Source organism: Phasianus colchicus, chromosome 25 (assembly GCF_987193195.1).
Source record: "Phasianus colchicus chromosome 25, bPhaCol1.hap1.1, whole genome shotgun sequence".
Lineage (NCBI taxonomy): Eukaryota > Metazoa > Chordata > Aves > Galliformes > Phasianidae > Phasianus > Phasianus colchicus.
In genome coordinates, this window is record NC_143460.1 from 1,919,771 (window position 1) to 1,942,136 (window position 22,366).

The following is a 22,366-nucleotide window of genomic DNA, read 5'->3' on the forward strand; positions in this document are numbered from 1 at the left end:
GTAATAGTGAAGACTGCATCTCAAATTCATCTGTGTGCATTGGATACTAGGTGCAAACTCTTCCCTTTTTTAATGGCTTTAAGTGAGCATTTCCTCTTTTCTTCTGGAATCCCTTCATCTTTTCTGGGTGTTGTTGTCTCAGGAGGCGTTATATGGGTCAGCCTCAAAGGTGAAGGCTGCAGGAACCTGTGGTTTTGCTGTTACCTTCCCTTTGTGCTTTGTGTCTCCCCAGCAGAGTGCTGCCCATGCACTGTGTGTACAGGGGGATGCTCCCCATGCTGCATGCCTTGGACACTCATCCCTGCAGGTGCTGACTGCTTGGCTTCCCTTGTCTTGATGGTTAATACTTTTTTTTTTTTAATGATGTTTCAGAATAGCTTTGCTGAGGTCTGGCTCTCCAATCCCCCACCATCAATGCTAGCATGCAGAGCCCCGTTGTGCGTGAGCTCTGCTTGGTTGCATGTAATCAGCTGGAAACGCTCGGTAATGGGAGCAGCTTGCAGGGCGAGTGTCTGTAATGGCTTTAAGAATAAAGGGCAGCACATGCACTCCAAGCAGACCTGGCTTTTCCTCCCCTGCAGCTATTTGTTTTGCCTCCTGCTCCCAGGGATTCTTTGATGAGGGCAGCATGCACGAGTGACCCATCCTGTGTGTCTGCTGCTGCATAATGCGGGGGGTGACCGAGCCCACCACCACCCCCATACACCAAGCTTAAAGAGATGCATTTCCACTGCCAGCAGCCATCTGTAAGGGTAGGGCTGCCCTCCTCCTAGCGGGGACTTTCAGCTTGGGTGACTGCTTTCTATAGCAATGCCGACCCTCCCCTGCGTCACCACAGCAGGACCTGCAGTCGCAGAGGTTAGTGGTGGCTGTGACTGTTCTTGCACCATTGGGCCAAGTCTTGCAGCCCAGAACAACCTCCTGATGCCCCTTCCAGCTGATCCATTGCATGGCTGCTATTACTCTGAGAGCTTGTGCTCTCAGATCCCTCATCAGCAGCTCTGCCTTCATTGCTAGGCACAGTGAGAGCATGTGTGCTCTGGCAGAGCCCAGAGCTGTGGAGCAGAGCAGTGATATCGTGTGGCTGTGTCCTCATAGTCCCTGACAGCTCTCCTGCCCTTCTGTCATTCCTGAGGTCTCTGCTTTTCCCTGTCCACTGTCATTACATAGTGGAGTTTGTGGTCAGCTGACTTGAATAAAGGGTACCTTGTTAAACTTTGTTGGCTCCAACGGATCCGGTGGGATGTGAGGAATGCACTGGGTTTTGAACGCTTAATGTTTAGCATTTTAGCTGCTTTGCTGCACTCATGCAGTGCTGCCATTGCCAAATAACAGACAGATGCTAAGGAGCAAGCCCTGATGCTTTCAGAGAATACAGAAGGACTGGAAGCTGTTTGTGGTGGTGCTGGAGGAGGACAGAGGTGATGTCCCATGGCTCCACCTGTGCATGGCATCGTGTATTGTTTCTTACAGCCAGCTGCCTTGCTTGCAGGTATTAACACATCCTTCCCTGCCTATCTCATTTAGTGCAATAGGATTAAGCTTTCTGTTTGGTATCAGTTTAGTGCTCTTAGTAGTGTTCAAAATACTTTGCTGAAGGAAAAGGCAAGGGATGAACGTGAGCCTTATGTGAGGTGTGGGATTCATTCCCACCCCCACCCAATGCACAGATTCTCATCTCTTGGGGAAACTTCAACTTTACATCCCATGTTGGAAACCGGGCGCTGTGACAACTTTGCTGCAAAGGAAGTTGTTTTTCTCACGTGCCAAACCTGCTTTGGGCCAACATTTTGGAAGGGAAGAGTTCCAGATGCTTGTTGGGGATCAAAAAGTCACTCTCATTAAAAACCAACCCCCTGTTTTTCTTTGCTGTGATAACGTTACAGGGCTCTGCTGTCTCCTTTCAGCTGCTCTTTGCTACCTGAGCACTGGTTGAGATGGGAGACTTGCTCTGCCTCTGTCATTGATTTATTTAAATATCCATGAGTTTTCCTGTTTGATGTGATGGAAACGTTCATCTCATGCTTTCATTCAAGTGTTCCTCCTTCAAATTTGTGGATGCAGCTGTTGGAAGAGCTCCGTAGCTTCTGCCAGGTCTGCTAACAACCCAAATGCAGCTGCAAAATAAATCCTGACCAGAAATACATCCATAAATCAGGGAACTGCTCTTAGGTGGGGCCGTTACCTTTTGTGCTGCAAGGTAAAGCTCTTGGCAGGCTCCCACTGAGTTCAGTGCTCGAGATTTGTTTTATGTGCAAGGAAATGCCTGCACTGGGAAACTGTACTCCTTTTTGTACAGCAGGAAGGAATTTTCTGGAAGCAGCCGCCTGCAATTAGTGCAGGGGAAGCACCTCCAGCAGCAGCGAGCTGTGCGCTCTGCGTGCCCTCACCTGCTTGCTCTAATTGGAAACACAGTTGTTGTTCCCTGATAGATTGCCTGCTGTAAGCCCACGCTGCTGTGCAGAGCACAGAAACACGCCGTGAGGTGTGGATCGCTGCTGTGGGAATGGCCATGCAGCTGTGTTACCTCTGCCATGCAGCACAGCCCCACTTTGCACTGCTGACACAACATGAATCCCAGAGCTGCTCCATCAAGGCTTTGCTGATGGCGAGAAGTGAGTCATCCCCACCTTAACAGCCTCTGCTGCGGAGGTGTTGGCATCGTTTCCCTGTTGGAAGGAGCTCACAGGGTTGGTGCAGGGCTGAGCTTGGCCGTGGCTGTGCATTCCATGCACGTGTCTCAGCTGCAGCTTTAACTTCTGCTCCATGTCTCCATGGCACGGTGCTCCCATCCCAGCAGGATCCGTGCGTCCGCTCTGGTGCTTTCCTTCTTCTCGCATCTCAAAATGGGATGCTTACAGCCCAGTGTTCTCTCTTTACAGGTATTGCTCTCCTACTCCTGTGTGTTAATTGGTGAGCAGATTCCTGCTTTGCAGAACTGTGTTTTGGTGGGGTTTACTTATATCCTCGAGGAAGCATTAAGACAGCAGGCTGACACCGTGCAGCCCTGTTCTCTCCAGTTCATTCCCATGAGTGGGGCCAGTGCTCCCCTGCTGCCCAGAACTGGAGATTTGTGGCCCACCAGCCCTGTGAATCCCGACCTGCTCTTTGACCTGCCCACAATTAATCTACCCATCGTTATTTGAGCTCTGCAATCTTTTCCCCATTCATCTCTCCATTGTGATTTTTTTTTTTTTCAATGCAACTTTCTGCTCTCAGCGTGGGGGATTTCTCCGTGCTTTTCTCAGCGCTTTTGGCAGTGCTCTGCTCTGACTCCCCTGTTGCTTTGCATGTGAAAGCTGGTGGCCTTTGGCTCTCCCAGGGCTGTGCAGCCTGCTCTATGCATTGCCTTCCCCCCAACAGTTCCTTGAGGTTTCCTGGGTCCTGAGAAGCACGTGGGGTCAGCTTCCTCCCTTGCATTTAAGCATATGAAATTGTATTTTAGCCAAGAAGGCAGTGGTGTTAGTGGGAGGATTTTGCATATAGCAAAGGCTTCCTGGGCAGGGCTGGAATGTGGAGTGAGGCCTCTGAATGAGTTTAAAATGCTGGGATGCTCTGCAAGCTTGATGTAATTATTCTCTGCGAATGGCCACCCGCATCTCTTGTAATGTGTCTGATTTATTTGTGTAGGTGATACCGCAGCTGTAAAATGGTAACACCAAGCTCTCAACCGCCGTGCTTTCAGTGTGAACTCTGCTGCACGAAGTGTGGTTTTGGTGGGTACTGGATGATGGGCCCCTGGCAGCAGGGCTGAGTGCAGTCACATTGGTGCTGGTGTGCCTGGAGAGTTGAGCTGGGAAAGAATCTGCAGAACAGAAAGAAGGGAATGCAGAAGGTGTGCAGGGCACGTAGAGCACAGGAGGGCAGCCAGGGTGTCATCCCAGCTCTGCTCTCCACAGCAAAGAAAAATCATCATGAAGTGCAATGACCTCCTTAAGCTCAAGGTCCCCACTTGGGCTCTGCTTGCTGTGCTCTAACTATGCTGTCCTCTAACTTTGCTGCTCGCTGGGGACTCTGCTAACCCTGCCAAGAGGGGCTGAGGAGTATTGCCTAGGCTCCAGTCACATTTGCCCTGGTCCAAGCTGCTTTAATCTCCTCCAGCCTGCATCAGCAGCTTCTTTCATCCGCTCCCTCAACTCGAATTCTTGCACAAAGCATTTGAGTTGTTTGTATCATCAGTCTATGAGCAGGAAATACCAGCAGAGGGTTGCGAGAATTTAGCGGCCCTGTGGATATTAAGAACAGAACTGTGTGTGTGGGTGATGTCCTGCAGGCCGTGCACGAGGAGTCACAACCTCCAGCCTCACTGCCCTGGTCACCATTCATCTCTGGGCCATTGAACCACATCTCCAGGCTCAGTTCTCATGTCTTGTACTAAGTGCTAAGCTTGTAAAGGCATTGGGGTGGCAGTGGCCTTCTGTCTGTTTGCATACACCTCCCAGGTGCTCTGCAGCATGGATCAGAGGCTGCAGACCTGCTCCTGAGGACTCATCGCTGCACTTGAAAAAGTGGAGTTGTTCTTTAAGTTGGGCTTTGCAGCAGCTTGCTGCCCCATGCAGCTTTGTGAGTAAAGTTACAGGAAGGAATAAACGGAAAATAAGCAAGAGGACAAATATCCTCTTGTTCAGAAGAACTCTTTATATAATGTGACCTGAAGGGATGTGCTTCATTCAGCAGTTTTGGCAAACAGGAAGTTTTCTTTAAGAAGCTACAGCATTTGCTGAATCATGGAGCAAGAGAAACGGAGTGCAGGAGTTAGCTCCAACAGAACAGATTTTGCAGTTTTCAGTGCTCCTCTTATATCCTTCATGTTCAGTCTTAATTGCCTGTCCCACTGTACGTAGTGCTTGGATTTCATACTCTGCTTCTCTCACTGCTGTGTTTGCATTTGATAGATGAGAAAACGAAGGTCTGGAGGCAGAGCCTGTCCCAAGGCAGTGTGACACAGCAGGAACAAAACCCTCGTGGCTCTCCAAGTCATCCCCTGCAGCACTCGAGGAGCATTGCAGTGGTTTTGGTGTTCGGATCTCCTCTGTTTTGTTCCTTCTCATCTGTTTTTGCTGAAGGCAACATTTACCTTGCTCAGTTTTGAATGACTCGTAAAATCAGGGCAGCAGGTCTGGAGGTGGCTGTGTTCAGGTGAAATAATTCAGGCTTTTGGTGCAGCACGGATCTCAGCACCGTGTGCCAACACTTACCTGTTTTTCTTCATTTCTCATGTGCAGCCATTGGAGGGAGCACGCTGTAGGTGGGGATGCTGGCCCTGGGCTCAGCTCAGTGACTCGGAGGGGAGATGACCTTTCAGGATCCCTTCCAACTCAAACGATTCAGTCATTCTGTGAGTTGGATGCTGCTCTTTCTGTGTTGCTCCAGGAAGAGGCCCCCAGCTGGGGCTGGCTGAGCAGTGTCCTTTGGTGCTCTCATCCCTGTATCAAAAGCTCTGAGATGCCTACAGGAGTGATGTCATTTCCAACAAGCCTGAGGGCAGCTTGGCTGCAAGGAGTGCAGATCTGTTCTGCTTCAGGCAGGGATGCCACAAGAGTTGTTTGTACACTGCTTCTAGTTGGAGGTTTTCTCTCTATATGTTCTCAAAATGTTTTCTCCATTGAGCTCAGGCTGTTTTCGTGCTCTGCAGGAACTGTGGTGTCTTCCAGAAGTCAAGTTCCCATTCTAATGCCCTCTAACTCGCTTTCTGCACTGTAGTAGGAGTTATTTTTCTGTGTGTTGAATTCTAAAATGAGAGGCTCAGGATCTCATTTTAGGCTGTGCATCGCACCCATAGCAGTGGGTTGGAAGGTTGTGGGTGTGCAGGCAGGAGGATTTTGATTGCAGGGGATTTGGACTAGATGGTCCTCAAGGTCCCTTCCAGCTCTAAGGATTCTGTGAACTTGGTGGCTTCTACTGTAGACCTGACATTGAAGTATAAATAGTTCTCTTCTTAAATCCTTTCCATCTGAACTTCCTGATTTGACCTTTCTTTGATGAAAGCTTTCTGTATTAGTGAGAATGAAAGGGCAGGGGGTGAGGTGGGAGGGGAAGGGCACATGGGATCCCAGCAGATGCATCCCTGCAGTACCCAGACCTTGCTGCTGAGCCAGCTCCAGCTTGGGCTCCAGCTTCTCTCTCCCAGTTATTTGAGTTCTATGTTTCACTCTAAGACATGAACCAGACCATGTCTAAGGAGGTTTTCTGGGAGTGCTTTTTCTTGCAGGCAGGCTGTGCTGTGCTGGGAGTTTGGACTGGAGCCCTTGGTGGCCGTTCCTGCTCCTGACTATACCCAAACCTTCTGACACTGGTCTTAACCATTAATTTCTGCTTTAAATCCAGCAGTAAATTGCTTGGGCAACTAGACTTCATGAGCCCACTGCCAAAAATAAACCAGGGTCTGAAAATGGCTCATGTCCCTGCGTACCTCAGGACTGCCACAGCTGGATGGGGCACAAGCCTTTTTGAACTCCATCCTTTGGGTTTTGGGGTCTCATATCTTCAGGCTATAATGTGATCCATCACCCTTCAAGTGATGCATTGCATTTGTACGGAGATTTGCTGTTTGCTTCTGAAGTGCAGAATGGGGAGTGGGGCACAGGGATGCCTCTGGCTCCTTGGCATACTGAATTCTGTGGCTTACTTCCCTGTCCTCTTAGATAAAGCTTCCCTCAGGGCTGTTTCTCCTCCCAGGATGGCCTGTGGCCATCTCAGAACTCCAGAGCCTTTCAGTAGGGTTGCTGGGTCAGGCATCACAGCTGGGAGAGGCTTCCCAAATCCCACCTGAAATGTGCTGGAGTGCAAGCCTGCTGCGTGACTTCTGTGTTTCCACCTGGTCTGTACAGCATCCCTGTTGGTTTGGTGCCTTTCCTGCTGCTTTTATAGACTGCAGTGTAGAGTTTTTCTGGCTGGGAGCCCTGTAGTAATGGCTGTTATTGCAGAAAACCCAGTGACTGCTCAGGCTGCCCCGTCCCAAACAATGAGTTGTGGTGATTATGTGCTGGGGGGGAAATGAAATGATCAGCAAAACCTACTTTATAAAAAGCAATGGGTGACTTTATTTAAAAGCAACTACACCAGGGGTTAGTGGGTGCTGTTAATTTCTATCTTCAGTTAAAAAATAAAATGAAGAAGTCAAACGTATTCAGTTAGAAGAAGTGTGATTGTCCAGGTTTATAAATGTAAGTCTTGAAGAGAGAAAGTTTAAAACAGTCCAACACAGATGGACTGTTGAGTTGTTGTGAAGTGTGTCTGGGGAAGGTGAGAGGTTTGTTTTCATTGGAGATTGTTGCTTTGGGTTCCTGTGCCCTTCCTTGGGGCAGCACTGATGCAGAGAGTTCAACCAAGAGCAGCACTGGCATCTTGTGTGTGTTGCTCCAGTGTTCTAAATGGAGACACCTTGGAGGGGTTGGAGAGGAGATTAATACTTCAGTCCTTGAGTTTGACTTCTGAAAAGGGAGGGAAGTGCTTGGCTTCCCATAGGGACTTTTGGCAGTGATTTTGGGGCAGTGGGAAGTTGGTGTGGGTGTGTGCTGGTGCATCTGACCAGTGCAGACTTGCATCCTGGTAGCTCTTGGTATGGGGGGGAAGGCTTCCCTAACCCCACATTCCTTCAGAGTTAGTGATGTCTGATGGCTTACTGTGCCTACTGGTTAACTTGAGTGTTCCATTGAAGATGGTTTTTAGTGAGCACGTCTGGCTACAAGGCATCTGCTTGGAGAACATGGGAGCTCTGATTCAGAGCCCAGGATGTCTGATCGAGCACCTGTGTGCTCTGTGACACTCACCCACACTGTGCTGTCTGTTCTCTGTGTTGCTGCCCCTAACCACAGCTGCCCCATAACCATCTCAGTGTGAGAGCTCTGCTGATGCCTTTTCTTGCAGTCTGTCTGTCCGTTTGCTGTATGCCTAAGTGTTCCCTGTACGTTTTCTGTCTTGCAGCATCTGGAGAGGGCCAAATGTGAACTGCGTTGACAGTACTGGATACACTCCACTGCACCATGCTGCTTTGAATGGTCATAAGTGAGTCATCTTATACTGCCTTTGATCGTAAGGGGTGCTATGTGCTTTACAAGCTGCAGTTTGTTCATGCATTCACCACTCTGATGCTGTTGCCTCTCAAAATGTGGCGATGGTGCAACACTACACCATCTTCAGGACAAGCAAAGAACATCAGTGCAGCAAAGCTTAGAGGTATTCTGTGCTGCATTGTGTCTCTCTTATCTTTTCAACAATTTGGCAGAACATGGAAGTTTTCAACCACCCTTTTATTTACAAGCAATTTGGTTAAGATATAACAAGACATTAAAGATGGCTTTTCCAGTAACAGTCCTCTGCAGTCTGTCTGTGTGTTGCTGTGCCTGCACCACCTGAAATTTGCTTTTGTGTGTTATTACATTTTTAAATAACTCTGGTCTTCATTGTGGTAGATCCTGTATTGTTCACTGCTTCTTCAGATGCTGAGAAATTGAATAGAAGTCCTTATTCATCTTCCTTGTGCTGGTGCAGTGACTTCGGTCCCTATTCAGCTCTGTTAGAATGAAGATAACACAGATCTTCCCTGAACTTATCTCAGCATTCTTTTATTTCTTTCTTTGCGCATCATTTAGTAGAAATGTTATAAAATCACATTCCAAGAGGATCTCTGAAATACTTTTTTCAGATGATTTTTTTTTTTTTTTTGTAAAACAGTGCAGAATGTGAGACAGAGACTGAATGCCTCACAGACCCAAATCTCCTTCTCTTGCAGGGATGTGGTTGAAGTCCTCTTGAGGAACGACGCGCTCACCAACGTGGCAGACTGTAAGGGCTGCTACCCCCTTCACCTGGCAGCTTGGAAAGGAGATGCAGACATAGTGAAGCTCCTCATCCACCAGGGACCTTCGCATACTAAAGTGAATGAGCAGGTCTGCCTATTTTTCTCTAATATTCCTTTGAAGTGACTTTCTTGGATGGAGAAAGAGCCCTTGAGCTGACTCCTGGCCCTCCCCAGCTGGCAGCAGTTGTTGCAGAGTTAATTGCTAGTGGGGTGGGGAGGGCAATGCCTAAAGCAATTCCTCCTGTTCTGAGCTAGCAGTATTGATTGAATGAGGTGTATATACATTAACCTATAGAGAGAGATATAAATGTATACTGAGAACTCCAGAACCCCTCCACACCTAGGAAATAGAAATAGTCTCCTGCTTTCATACTGAGCTTCTGAAACTAACACAGGTTTTCCTTTCAGTTGCTGGATAACTGAGAAGTTTTCTAGTTCTGTCCAAGGATACGTTGGCTCCCTTCTTTTGGGAACTAATCAAAGCAGCTTTTAGTCTTCGTTTGGCCATGCTGTCTTAGCTACTCTCCTGGCTTGTCTCTAGCACTTGCTCCAGTTAACTAATTTGTAAGTGGTGAGATAATTTCAGTCTATGGTGACCCCAGATAAATCCTTTGCTTAATCTTTATTTTTTTCTCAACCAGAAAAGGGAAAAACAAAATAAATATGGATTGTGGGAAGTCCCACCTATTTCTTTTGCTTTAGACTTTGGATAAGGGAGCTGGTTCACTGAGTGATGCTGGCTGGGCATTGACACTGACCCATCTGTGGTTCTGCACCATACCTTGGACAGATGTGCAGTAACACATTCCCATGAGATGCTTAAAGCTGCAGTGGCTTTTGGTTGTCCCCTCCCTGAGCAGGGATGCCCACTGTCCTTGTGAACCAACTTCTTCCTGCTGGGATTTTCATCCAGCTGGAGGCAAGTGAACCCAAACAAGGTTGTCTGCCATAAGGTTAAACACACATTCGTAAGTGAAGTGAATTCATAATGAGGTCATACACTCCCAGCTCAGGTTTAGCAGAATCTGTGTGAGCTGAAATCACCGTCTGAGAGCTGTGAATTTCTGCTGTTTAATTTTTATCTGCTCTCTGTACTTTTTCAGAAGCTGAGGAACAGAATTCTCTTCACAGGGTTGGGGTCAGAAGCCCCAGTCCTGCTTCCAGCCACGCTTTGTGGGGACAAAGTTCTCCTGCCTGAGCATTCAGTTCCTCAATATAAAGCAGTTAATGTGATGCACCAGCTGTTGCAAGGCTAAATGGTTGCTTCTAAAGCATCATGAAACAAAAAACACAGTGCTAATGCTAATCACCACTACTCCTCAACTGAGCAGGAATAACTGTGTTTTACTGTCTTGGACAGTTTTCTAGCTTGGGACTGTGCACAGTAATGCCTTTGGGCACAGCTGCAGGTGTTCAGTCTTTTGAAATAGTGAGAAGTGCAGTAAACTGTTCACAATCAATCTGATAAAAACTGACTGAGGGCCCTGAGTGGGAGCACGGTAGGACAGGTGTAAGGGAAACTTTTGCAAAAGCCCAGTGTCATCCTTCCAGGTAATGTTTCATTAATGTTTGTTTAGTAGGAATCCTTTTAAACAATGGAAATCAGTCGAATAACCTGTGCTGCCTGAGTCTGGAGCCTTGTAAAGAAACAGTGGTTCAGGTTACAGGAATCAGCTGCTGGAATGGCTTCTGCTGTTAATAGCTCTGACTGGAACAAGATGCTGTGTTCTGTCATTTCCACCCCTTGGGAGTCACCCATTGCTTTGTTGCTCAATCTCACCCATTTCATTATCACATTTTTGTTCTTTTTCCTCTTCCTTTTTGTAGAATGCTCTTGAGATCAAAGAACTCAAAAAGTACGGCCCTTTTGACCCATATATCAATGCCAAGGTGTGTACTTTGCTGTCAGCATTTCACTGCATCATTACTCCAAGCTGCACTCGCGTGCTTCCAGGTGCAATGTCATCCAGTTGCAATAATACCTGTTCAGTTTGCAGCTGCTTGGGGAAAAGTAAAATGCAACCATTTATTTACTCTGGGTTTCTTTCTTCAAAGCAGTTATAGAAACATAATTTAAGGGAAGCTTTTCCTTACTTTCCTGGGGGCTCCTTCATTGCTTAGCCTTGTAGGACTCACGGTGATGGTCAGTTTGCTTGATTTGGCTGGATGACTTCCAAAAGGTAAAGTAATTTCAACTCAAATGCTTTAGGTATTGTTTCACATGCTAATGTTGCTGATAAATGCAAAGAGGATTTTTTTTTTCCTGCTTAAACATGGATGCATTTTCTGTGGGCTGTTTGGAGTGAATTTCATGCCTTTTCTCCTACAAAACGCATAATGCTGTGTATGTTTGAATGGATGGTTAATTCTTTCAGTGGTGGTGGGGAGAAGGGAAGGTAGTAACGTTGATACCTCCCTTCCTGAGCCCTCCATGTCCTGCTTATTGCTTCAGTCTCTTTTTTGGTGTTAAGTCTGTGTTGTCTGACCCTTCAGCCCTGGTCTTCTGTTCCTGTTCTCCTGCCTGTTTTGCTCCTCTTTTGCTTTTAGCTCTTGAACTACAAAGAGGCACGACGTCAGCACTTACGATGCACTGAAGCTGAGCAATCGAGGAAGCAGATCAGAAAGTCCCTGGGGTCACTTGTTCTGTCTGTCAGATGGTGGTGTTTTCTCAGGCACTCCACCATTTCACATTTCTATTTATAATGAAGCAGCAGACACCAGTGATGGCATAATAGCTGCTGCTTTATCACAGGATGCTTCTGCTGTCAGCCTCCGCGCCACACTTGCTTCCAGCCAACTATCTGGGACTCAGCCATCCATGGCAGATCTCTCTCTCAAAGTTCAGTTGGGACTTTCATTCTGCTTGATCCACAGTACCTTTAAAAACACATCCAAAATTCCTGAGCTTGCTGACCACTGGGAATGATGTTTGTTTTTGTAGCTTCTATTTCAGGAGATACTCTAGCACGTACTTCTTGGAGCAAAAATATACTTACGTGAAACTTGTTCTTATCTATGATTTGGACAAAAATCCAGCTGGGAATTTTACAGCAATAAATATCTTTGGTGGAAATCCCAGTTGAGTTCAGCTGGCTGAAGGGTAGCTCTCCAAATTACTGTCAGTAATATAGTGAAACCTTATATGCTAGCATTAAATTTTTGAGTGAGGAAGGAATATAAAGCTCAAATTGGGCGAGCTTTCTTGTGAAATGTTTATTAAGTATTCTGTCCTAAATTAATTTTCTTTTGGCTGTGCTCAGGGTGGCTGTAGCACTCTTGCAAGCAAGGCTGAGGTTTTGAAATTTTTGCTTTGGTTTTAAGGAGAGAGAGAGAAATGACTCATACACAACACGTAAGGTCCATCCAAAGTTGTGGCCAGCTTACCACTGGTTCCTGACCAAATCTGATGAGGACCAAGCAGAGCTATACCTAACATGCTCATCTTATGTTTTTTCAGTAGCTTGGCTGCAGGTGGGAGAGCCAAAGAAAGTCCAAGTGCAAAGTAAGGAGTTCTTGCTTGGCTGGTGCTTTCAGCTTCTCAGCTCCCAAGCAGGATGGGATTTGATATAGAAGCAGTCAAAGCAAGATGTCTCCTTTTTCCAAACATTTGGGATTTTTTGAAGAGGGGAAAAGTGTTTCTATAAGGTTGGATTACAGATTAAATTGTTACCCTGATCAGGAAGAGGTAAGAGAGCCAGAAGCTTCTTGTTTTCCCAAAAGCTTCTTTTTGTGTCTCTTCCTTTTCAATATCTTTTAAATAAATAGCCCTTCCAGTGCACCTGTATGGGCCACAGAGACTTCTGAAACACAAATGATGGAAGCCAAGTGAAGAGATGGAGCTGCAGTTTAGTTCCTGTGACTCCTGCCTCCTTGAATTGGGCTCTCTAATTGGGATGAAGGAACCATCCAGTTGAGCAAAGCCCGAGTAGAAAAAGCTGTCACATAGCCCAAGGAGGAATAAACTGCACAACCTTTGTCTTTCTTAATTGGCAGCAAATGATTCATGCAGATTGGGTTTAAAGTGCTATAAATCTAAATGGTGTGCTGAGAGAAGTGGAAGCCTACCATCTGGAGCCTGCAAATGAAACCAGGCAGCACAGCCACCTGCAGAGCTGCTGAGAGCTTGTTGGACAGATGGGGATCATTTCTTCTGAAATGGTTTTGGCATTTTGGCGGGCACCTGTAGGAGCAAAGGAGCCTGTTCATCCCTGCTCTGCTGAGGGCAGAGCCGTGAGGGATGAGTGGAGGTCTTGCAATCTGATCTAGTTCTGGATCTAGCAGCTGGCAGCCCTGCCTGTGGCAGGGGAATGGAACCTGGTGGTTCTTGAGGTCCCTTCCAACCCAAGCCATTCTGTGATTCTTTTCCCCACCCCAAGGCAGAGTTGTGTCTACTAAACCATTTTTGCCTGGCATTCATCAGCAGCTCCTCCAAAACCTCAGAGCAGCAATGCCATGGTTGGCCTTGATGCAAGCATTCAAACCTTTGCAAGTTAGAAAGATTAAAAAAAAAATTCCACTTATTTTAAGAAAGAAAGATGTGATTTAGATTGAAGCCCTCCTACAGTGTGTTAGGAACAAGAGTGCAGATGCCCCTGACTGAGATGGAGGTGCTCTGCAACAACGTGTGATGAGGAACGTAAGGGCAATGGTATGTGATACCTAATTACCAGGGCTTGAGAAATGTGATGGAACCCATATGAAAGTGGAGGCATTCCTGCTCCTGTTCCATTTTGTTGTCTGTAGGCAGGCATCAGCCAAGACCCAGCTTCCCACTGCTGGCTGCAATTAAGGGGGGTGCTTGGATTCCTGCTGGAGTGCTGCCCCTGGGTCCTATTGAGCCCTCTGTTTTTTTCCTCAGAAGTTTTGAAATTTGAATCCACCTGCCTTCTGGCTGCTGGGAAGGAATTTTCTTTTTTCATCTCAGATAAATACATACATCTGAGCACTTGTGCCCCAACCCCAAGCGGAACCTAACAATGAGCACACACTCCTTTGTCTGGTGCAGTTCAGGTATTTTGGGCTCCTCAAAGCTCACCCAAAATGGGAGCAGTGCAGACTCATGCAATAGCAGGAGTTCCTGTGATGGATAAGGACTTGCTGTAATGGTGCAAAGCATCTTAGCACCTGGTGGATGTGCAACAGGAGGACGGGCTGGGGATTTCATCCAGGTCTTATGGGTGGGATTTTGTCCAGAGCACCAGTGCCCTCAGTTGTTTGAAAATAAAACTCAATTGCAGCAGACTTCAACAACTGTATATCAGAGGAAGTTGTATGCCCGTTTTGGAGCTGCCAAGCAGATGTTCAGGGTTGCAGCATGCTTTAAAGCACTCTTGGCAGATATGGTCTGGGTGGCAGGGGAGGATGAGCAGTGCTGGTGGTGGAACAAGCAGAGCTGTGCACCCCCATTCGGCTCTGTAGGCACACAGCTGCAGCTCCAGGAGGGCTGGGGCTATCTCCTGTTTCCTTCAGCTCTGGGGCATGCTGGTGGCCTCAGTCTGGTTGGGCCATGGGCTCACAACATCCAGGTTCCCTTCCCTGCCCACCATCTTTTTGAATGAACTCGAGACCAGCACTGTAGGAGTGTTAGATGTGATCTCTGTAGCTCTCTATTCTCTCCCCTTCTCACTCTGTATGTGTATTTTATGTGCAGACTTCTTTATTCTCCAGTAACTTCTGTCCACATGTATGTGCGTTCCTTCACCATGGCTGCCTCTGCCTCTCCAAGTATCGAGCCTGTTCTTTGTGACCTCCTGTGCTAACAGTGCTGCCCTGCTTTGCTTACCTTCCAAAATCTCTCTCTCTGCATGTGGCTGTGTCCTGCCTCCTTGCTTTGTGCTTTGATGCTGGTCGCAGCCTCTCCACGTCTCGCTTCCCTTCTGCCTACCCATGGCTGTCAAATGATGCAAAGCAGAATAAAACGGAGTGGGAATTTGCATGCTGTGACTCCTGTAATCCCTGGAACGACGTAACGCATCCGTAGGATTAAAGTGCAGCAAAGCAAGCTCTGCAGCATGCTTGTGAAATGGTGCAAAATACTGACTGCTCCTACAGGGTAGTATTAAAAAAAAAAAAAAGCCACAAAAAGGGTGGTTTTGCTCTCAAAGCATCAATGGAGGTTCTGGTCAAATTCATTTTCTAAAGTAGACTTTCCAGCTAAGACACTGTGTTATTAATTTGTTCTGTTGGGAACTGTTCTTAAAGTGACAGAGTTCTCTCAGCTGAGGGTTAAATGTACATTTGTGCTGAAGTTATTTGGGGTCAAATAATTGCATAAGTGTTTACACCCTTAACTTAGTCCTTTAGTCCCTGAACTGAAACTTCTCTGTGTATAATTACACAGGAATGAAACTAGAAGCTTGAGATGAACTTAATTTGAAAGAGGAAAAAAAAAAAAAAAAAGACCCTTAAATCTGGCAACGTTCCTATTTTGCACCTGGAAATGAAACGTGGGGTTGCTCATCTCAGCACTTTGCTGACTGTAACCTGCCCAACACTGCATGCTTTAGTTGGGACTGGCTTTCACGTGCTGCTCCAATGTTTCTTCCCTCCAGTTGACCTGAGACCTTGATGATGAGGGCTTGTTAGTGGAACAACCCAGTGGCACTGTTTGCTAAACTCCTAATTTGCAAACTGCACGCAGCTGCATGCACTCTTTCTCTAAAACAGCCAGCTTGCAAGCTTCAGAACTGCAGAGGCTGTTAGGATAAGTAGGATTGAAACAATTGAAGTTTAAATCTGAAATGATGACAAGTGACAGCAGATAGAGTTCATGGTACAGTTGGTGTGGCATGTATTGCAGTCTTTTATTTTGGTAAAATCCCAAAGTCAGGGATGCTGCCAGCTAATAACTGACTGCTTTCCCAAGGGCCAGAGGAATTAATGGCCAAACAGATACAGCATGACAATCCCTTAAGCTTCAGTGTGGGCTCTTCCTTTGGGTTTCCATGCTCTGAAAACAGGCTACTCCATCTAGAGCACCAATTCCCACAGAGCAGATTCCTCACATCTGAGCAAAGCTCGGTTGTTCTGAATGGTTTTGAAGCTTTGCTGGGTGGGTCACTGGGTGAGCTCCTCAGGGGATGTCTGTGCCTGGTACTGGCATGGTGAAAGCACTGCTCCAGGCTCCAGTTAAACCGGGCTCTTTGCTTCCTGACTGCTTTTTGTCTTGTTTTTGCATTTAAACTTCAATGGTTTGAGCGAGGCACGGCGCAGCTCTGCGTTCCCCATTCTGACATGTTGGCCTTTCTGACCCCCCCCAGAACAATGACAACGAGACAGCATTGCACTGCGCCGCACAGTACGGCCACACCGAGGTGGTGAAGGTCCTCCTGGAGGAGCTCACCGACCCCACCATGCGTAACAACAAGTTTGAGACCCCCCTGGACCTGGCTGCTCTCTATGGGAGGCTGGAGGTTGTGAAGATGCTGCTGAACGCTCACCCCAATCTTTTAAGCTGCAACACAAAGAAACACACTCCCCTGCACTTGGCGGCGAGGAACGGTCACAAAACTGTAGTCCACGTCCTGCTGGATGCTGGCATGGATAGCAACTATCAGGTATCTGGGGTGGGGGTGTGTGAGGGGCTGCTCTGGCTGCTGGGAGCCTTGTGGTTGTGGTGAGGAGGGCTCCTCCTCCTCCATAGGGAAGCTGTATGGGAGATGAGTGTTGGCTTTGGGTTCCTCTAGGCTGCTTGTTCAGCTTGTTCCTCTGGGAGGCTGCTCAGAGGAATCCTGGTGCAGTGCATGCTTAGTGCTTGCTCTTTAGTTGGGTAAAGAGCCACAGATGCATAGTGAGGGAGGAAAAAAGCTCCTCTGCCTACACTGTTCTGCACTGCAAAACCGTGAGCTCTCAGTAGAATGGAAGCAAACCATTTCCTTTTCAGCACGTGACCTTCTCCTAAGCTTTAGAAAGCCTTCTCTTGGTCGCTAACTCTGAGCCTGCATCTCTTTGCAAAGAGGCAGTCTCCATTTTCCGCTCCGAATTCTCAGCGTTGTAATAATGTTAATACTTTGTCCTCTTTGTATACGATGCAGTGTATTTATTGCTTCTGTAACCTTCTGAAAGTTCCTCCATCAGCACTCCCCTCATCTAGCTTCATGCTATTTTTCATTTAATTTGCAGACTGAAAAAGGCAGTGCTTTGCACGAAGCTGCTTTGTTTGGCAAGACAGATGTGGTACAAATATTGCTGGCTGCAGGTGAGAGAATGATCCCATTCTGAAACCATAACGTGGTGAGCCCTTCACCCACAACCTGAGGAAACCCCTCTTTAGTGACAGCTTTTTTCTCCAATCAGTTACCAAAGTGCTGTTCCTCAGGGGGAGTTACAGGAGAGGTTATCCTGTGGCATTTGGCTTTAGGTTTGCTTCTACAGAGCATTTTTTAGCTCCACCCAGTGATGAACATGTGCAAGCTGTGACTTGATTAAAGATGTACATCTGTGCTTGTTTGAAAATGTTCTTGCTTTTGCCTTCTCTACACCTACTGTTATAGGTATTGATGTGAACATAAAGGATAACAGAGGCCTGACAGCTCTGGATATTGTGAGGGAGCTTCCTTCTCAGAAAAGTCAACACATAGCAGCTCTCATTGAAGGTAAGCAGCGTGTGGGGGGCAGGAGGGAAGAGTTTAGAGTGCAAATTGTGCCTGTGCAAGTACAAGGTGAGGGTCTCGTGTGCTGGAAAGTCTTGAAAGCATAGGAGCTGCAAGTCAGTGAGAATCTTCAGGGTGTGGGAAGAAATGATGCTGCACTGCTCAGGTGGATGGTCTGTGGAGCAGGGGTTGGCAGGAGGACTTGCAGAAGTGGATTTAAGGGGGATTAACTTCTTTGCTGGAAGAGCGAGGCATCACTTTTACAATTTAAATGGGCTTAATTGAGCTTTGTTTAACTCGCTTTATAAGTAAATTAAAATTAAGAGTAGTCTAAATCTGCTTGCAGAATGCAAAGTAATAGCTTTAGATATGGTTTTGGATTAGGACTGCTTTATGTGTCTGTAGGCAAATAGTCACCCACTGATCCCACTCCTACTCCTCGCTTCGTTGTGAAGCTTGGGCATGGATTTCTGCAGATGAGATTTCCAGAAAAGAACCTTGATTACTTGTGGTTTAGGAAGAATCTTGGCCTTTTGTATCTGCCCACATTAGGGAATGGAGTGTGGCATCTTAGCTCAACTCCTACCTTGTAATTACATTATCTCAATTTCCTGTCGGCTGTGGGGGAAAAGATCAGAAGTGCATGCAACTGATGTGTATTATTCCTGCTCAGCATTTGAGAGCTCTACAGGTTCAAAGCTCTTTGTAGACTTTTAATTAAGCTTTGTCTGTGAGGAGGGTTGGTATCATCTCTGTACTGAACCTGAAGACATAGATGGGCTTTAAAACTGAAGCTCTTGCAGGTAAATGCTGATAGTTTGCTCCTGTAAGTGAGCTGTGTGAGTGGCGCTGTCTGATTTCATTCATGTAAGCTTTAATATTTCTGACTTGGTCTGTGGTTTGGGGACCTCAGCTAGAACTAGCTTCTCTGCTGCTTTATGTCCCCAGAAGACCAGACTGCATCTGCTTAGTGCTGCAGCCTGTGTGTGGAGCACCAAGTCATCTGCTCCTTCGAGTTATGTCGCTCCAGGAGCTTTGCAGCTTTCTGATTAAAGCGTCTGTAAAAGTTCAAAGGATCCTTCTTAACCTTCTGCGTGTGATTAAAGAGGTCGACTGGTTTTATTTCAGGATCTGAGCTGCAAGTATCAGTAATGTCCTTGGGTTATTTTTTTTGGAGACTTAGTGCTGACAGTTGGTCTCCCATCCGCAAGGGAGAAAATCCCATCTGCTGAAGTGAAGATAAAGCTAGATGACCATAAACTGATCCCTGTTGTTGCCCCACCTCGTTGCAGATTACACGACTGGGAAGAAAAGTGCCAAAGCTGCAGAGAAGACAGCACAAGCACCGCTTGCTCCAAGCACCGACCCTGCGTGCTGGATCCCTCAGGGTAGGTTCCACACACCCCAGGGGCCACTGCCACTCCTCTTCCTGCCAACACTGACCTTCAGAGGATGGAGAACAGTAATGATGCCCTTCTTTCCTCTCTTCCTCTCACAGGTGATGTGGAGAAAGCAGTGACAGAGCTGATCATAGACTTTGATGTGAACCCAGAAGAGGAGAGCCCGTATGAAGCTTTGTACAATGCAACGTCGTGTCATTCCCTGGACAGCCTTGCCAGTGGGAGGTCTTCAGACAGAGAGTCTGTGAATAAGGAAGTGGAAGCAGCTGGCCTTAAAGCAGCAGGAGTCAGGCCTGTATGTAACTGTGTGCTTGCCTTAGAAAGATAACCTCTCTGTTGCCATGATTGTGCAGCAGGCTGTGCCGATTCCTCAGCTTGAAGAAATCTTGAAAGCTATCCCTGAAAGCTCAGAACAGGAAGGTACCTCTGCTTTCTGTGCCTGTTCACGTTACCCACCCATCTGTGTTAGAACTGAGTTTATTTCTTCTCATCAGCCACTTTCAACACAGGGCAACACAAATAGCCCACTGTTACCTACATCTCCATTCCTGCATGGCATGCGGTCATTTTGGTGTGCCTGGTTTTACCCAGCATTGCACCTGTATGTTTTCTGGCAGTGAGTTTTGGTTTGTCAGAATATTACCCTTACCTGAAGGGCAACCTTACTGCCTAGAAAAAGCTTTGGAAACTTCTGTGTAGCATTTCCCTTTTGCTTTGCCCAAGAGAAGGTTCTCAAGTAAACTAATTAGCAGCAGAAATGTGTTCTGTGTATTACTTGCAGAGATCTGTAGAGGGTACTCAAGGCTTTACAAGGCAACACAAAGCTCCTGGAACTATCTCCAGAGAAGTCTTCCTCACCTTCTGTTAGTTGCATCTGCTGCCTCCTTAGCAATCATAGTGACACTGCTCTGGGGCAGATGGGAAGCTGGCCTTGCAGCGTGCTGTGTCAGCTTCAGGCTTTGTTTCTATAGAAAAGGCTTTGCAAAAACAACCTGAATTTTTGGACAAAGAGCAAAGCAGCAATGGCCAATTGAACTGTGGGTGGTACTGTACCCATGCTTCCTCTCCCTCTGTGAAGAGATGCATCCCTTTCCCTGCACTATTTGCAAATGTAGTAGAAATGAAACAAAACCTTCAGAAGATGGACGTTTTGTCCAGATATCTTGTTTAGTGAATGCAGTACAAGATGCAGTGTGCTGGTTATTAAACTAGATCTTAGTGGTTTTTTTCCATCTGTGTACTGTCCTGTGTTGATAGTGGCTGATGTGAAGTAAGCTCAGTTTTATCAGACAGGATGAGAGGCTGAACTGCAGTGAGAAGGGAGAAGAAGGAGGGAGTTGCTTTAGGAGCTTTCTGGAGTTTGTCCCAATACTTGCTCGAGCCTTTTGCAATGAGCACTTTCTCTGCTCTATTTCAATTAGCCATTAGATGGAGCTGTTGCAGGGCAGGAGCTCACCTAGAGACGTCTTGAGCTCTGCGTCGAGACAAGACAGTGCAGCTCTAACTGCCTGCAGGCAATCTTGGGATATTTGAGGAATGCAGTGCAGCGCTGTCTCCTTGATCTCCAGAGTTTTTCATTAAAAGAGATGCTTCTGGAATCACTTACTCCTGTTACCGTTTCATTAAGACACAAGTGAGTAGCAGCACAATGAGTAGTCCCTTTCTATACATCATAATGAGTTCATTATTGATCTTATCTGTGCGGTGCTTTGCTGTAGAGATGCCAGACTGGATCTGAATGAACTGGCTTAATTAATGAAACAAACCTGTGTCAACACCACCTCCCGCCTCAGCATGGTTGATGCTCCTGTGGGTCTGAGCTGTTGTGCAGTTACTGCTCTGGAAGAGAAATGAGAGGTGTGCATGATCAGTGGTGGCCCCTCCAGTGTGCTGCAGTTGGTCCATCTACAGAAAGGGCTCTGCCCAAACTGGTGTCCTGCTGGAGGGGGGAGGAAAGGCAGCACTGGGAGCTCTGTGCTTCTGGGATTCATCATCTGCTCTGCTCAAATCAAAGTGAGGAGGTCCTCAGCACGCTGTGCTCCCAGCAGTGTGGCTGTAGTGTCAGGAAGCAGAAGGGGATGTACTTTAACACAGTGATTGACAATGGTCTTCTGAACTGCAGAGAGAGCGTCCACCCCCCCCTGCTAAACCACCACCTGATGAAGAGGAGGAGCAGCACACGGAGAAGATGGGCCATGGTGCTTCCTGTGAGGTATGTAGGGCTGCAGTTTGAGTGCTTTGCAGCAGTGAGACTTAAAGACCAGCTCAATAATCATTTGGATTTGGGTGGAAGCAATTGTAATATTGCTTTCCTTGCAAATTGAGTTGGGAAGTGTGTTTTTTTTATTTTATTCCAGCACTGCTGCTATCACTTGCCATGGGAACTTCCTTTGTGTGGTTCTTCCAGGGCACCTCTGTTTTGACCTTCAGCCTTGCTTTCCTATTCTTGGCTGGGAACTCCCATAGGAAGAGATTTTTCTGAATCATGTTGGGATGTGGACTGTTGCCCACTTGTAATGATCCCACTGAATACTTCTTCACCCTCTGGGCTTCAATCTCAAGTGTTAGTTCCTGCTTCCTCTGTGCTTCCAGCTTTGCAGGGGATGTGTGGGCTCGTTGGTCCCACTGACGTGAGCAAGGCTCAGGGTCTTGAATTCAGCCAAGATTCTGGCTGAGCATGTGTTGAAGCTGTCTTCTGCAGAGGTCAGTGTGTGGGAGCTGCTTTCTGATTAGAGTTCTCTTATTCTGTGTTCTTGCGCTTGGGCTTCCTATGGCTCATTTTTTATTCACTAGCCTATGAACCTCAGATGTGAGAGCTCTCTGGGAGCACTCAGTGTAAGGATATGAAACCACAAATGTCTTGAAAATCTCTGTTGGCACCCAGGAAGTCAATGCAAACACAAATCTTGAGGATTTCCTTTTCCAAATTCAGCGAGATGCAATTGAAACTAATGAAGTGTCTGCTGCCTTTGGCTGTTGGAGCAGACTCCGGTTCAGCAGATCCTTTGCTTTGCATGTGTTGATGTGCTGAAGTTCCTATGAGGCATAAATGCAATCTGTTTTCTGAAGTATGTCAGGTCTACACAGGATAGAAGTAAATGCAATTTGCTGTAATAGGACTGACTTTATATAGAGTGGAACACCAGCCAGTACACAAACAGTAGAACTGGGATGCCAAATTGTGGACTCCACTGCTGTTGTTTTCCAGCATATGATAACCAGAGATGAGAGCTGGCTGGCAGGTCATGGTACAACTCAAAAACAGGACTTGTTTATGGCAGTAAACATGAGTGAGAGAAGCACGCATTGGCTGTTCCTGCTGAGTTACTTTGCCATATTTAATTACAAAGCACCTGCTGTGTTGTCCTGCTGTTGAAGGCTTTGGAAATGTGATCCATTAAAGGAAGTCGTGCTGCCAATTACTTGTGCACAAAGTGACTCACTAGGGAAATCTTGATTTATTTTATTGATAAGAAGTGCACACAGTGAGTGTAGCTGCACGGCAGTGACCTTCCAGGTGTGCCCAGAAGGCAGTTTGGGTGCAATTGATTGGTTGCTTTCTTTTTTTCTTT

At 46.9% G+C, this 22,366-nt stretch overlaps 1 protein-coding gene across 10 annotated transcripts in view; it reads left to right on the forward strand.

The window, feature by feature from the left end:
- The window catches only part of ANKS1A (ankyrin repeat and sterile alpha motif domain containing 1A), an 85,926-nt gene that overhangs the window by 11,965 nt on the left and 51,595 nt on the right, over nt 1–22,366 (forward strand). For 6 of the 10 annotated variants that reach the window (XM_031605740.2, XM_090124549.1, XM_031605741.2 and 3 more), the window contains exons 2-10: nt 7,927–8,007; nt 8,735–8,891; nt 10,631–10,693; nt 16,063–16,359; nt 16,925–17,000; nt 17,296–17,397; nt 18,687–18,782; nt 18,893–19,089; nt 20,917–21,006. In XM_031605740.2, the coding sequence (XP_031461600.2) occupies nt 7,927–8,007; nt 8,735–8,891; nt 10,631–10,693; nt 16,063–16,359; nt 16,925–17,000; nt 17,296–17,397; nt 18,687–18,782; nt 18,893–19,089; nt 20,917–21,006 (1,159 nt within the window). Of the gene's footprint in view, nt 1–7,926; nt 8,008–8,734; nt 8,892–10,630; nt 10,694–10,872; nt 10,984–16,062; nt 16,360–16,924; nt 17,001–17,295; nt 17,398–18,686; nt 18,783–18,892; nt 19,090–20,916; nt 21,007–22,366 lie in introns of those variants that run through there. The other 4 variants (XM_031605746.2, XM_031605747.2, XM_090124550.1 and 1 more) reach the window with 3 other exon arrangements.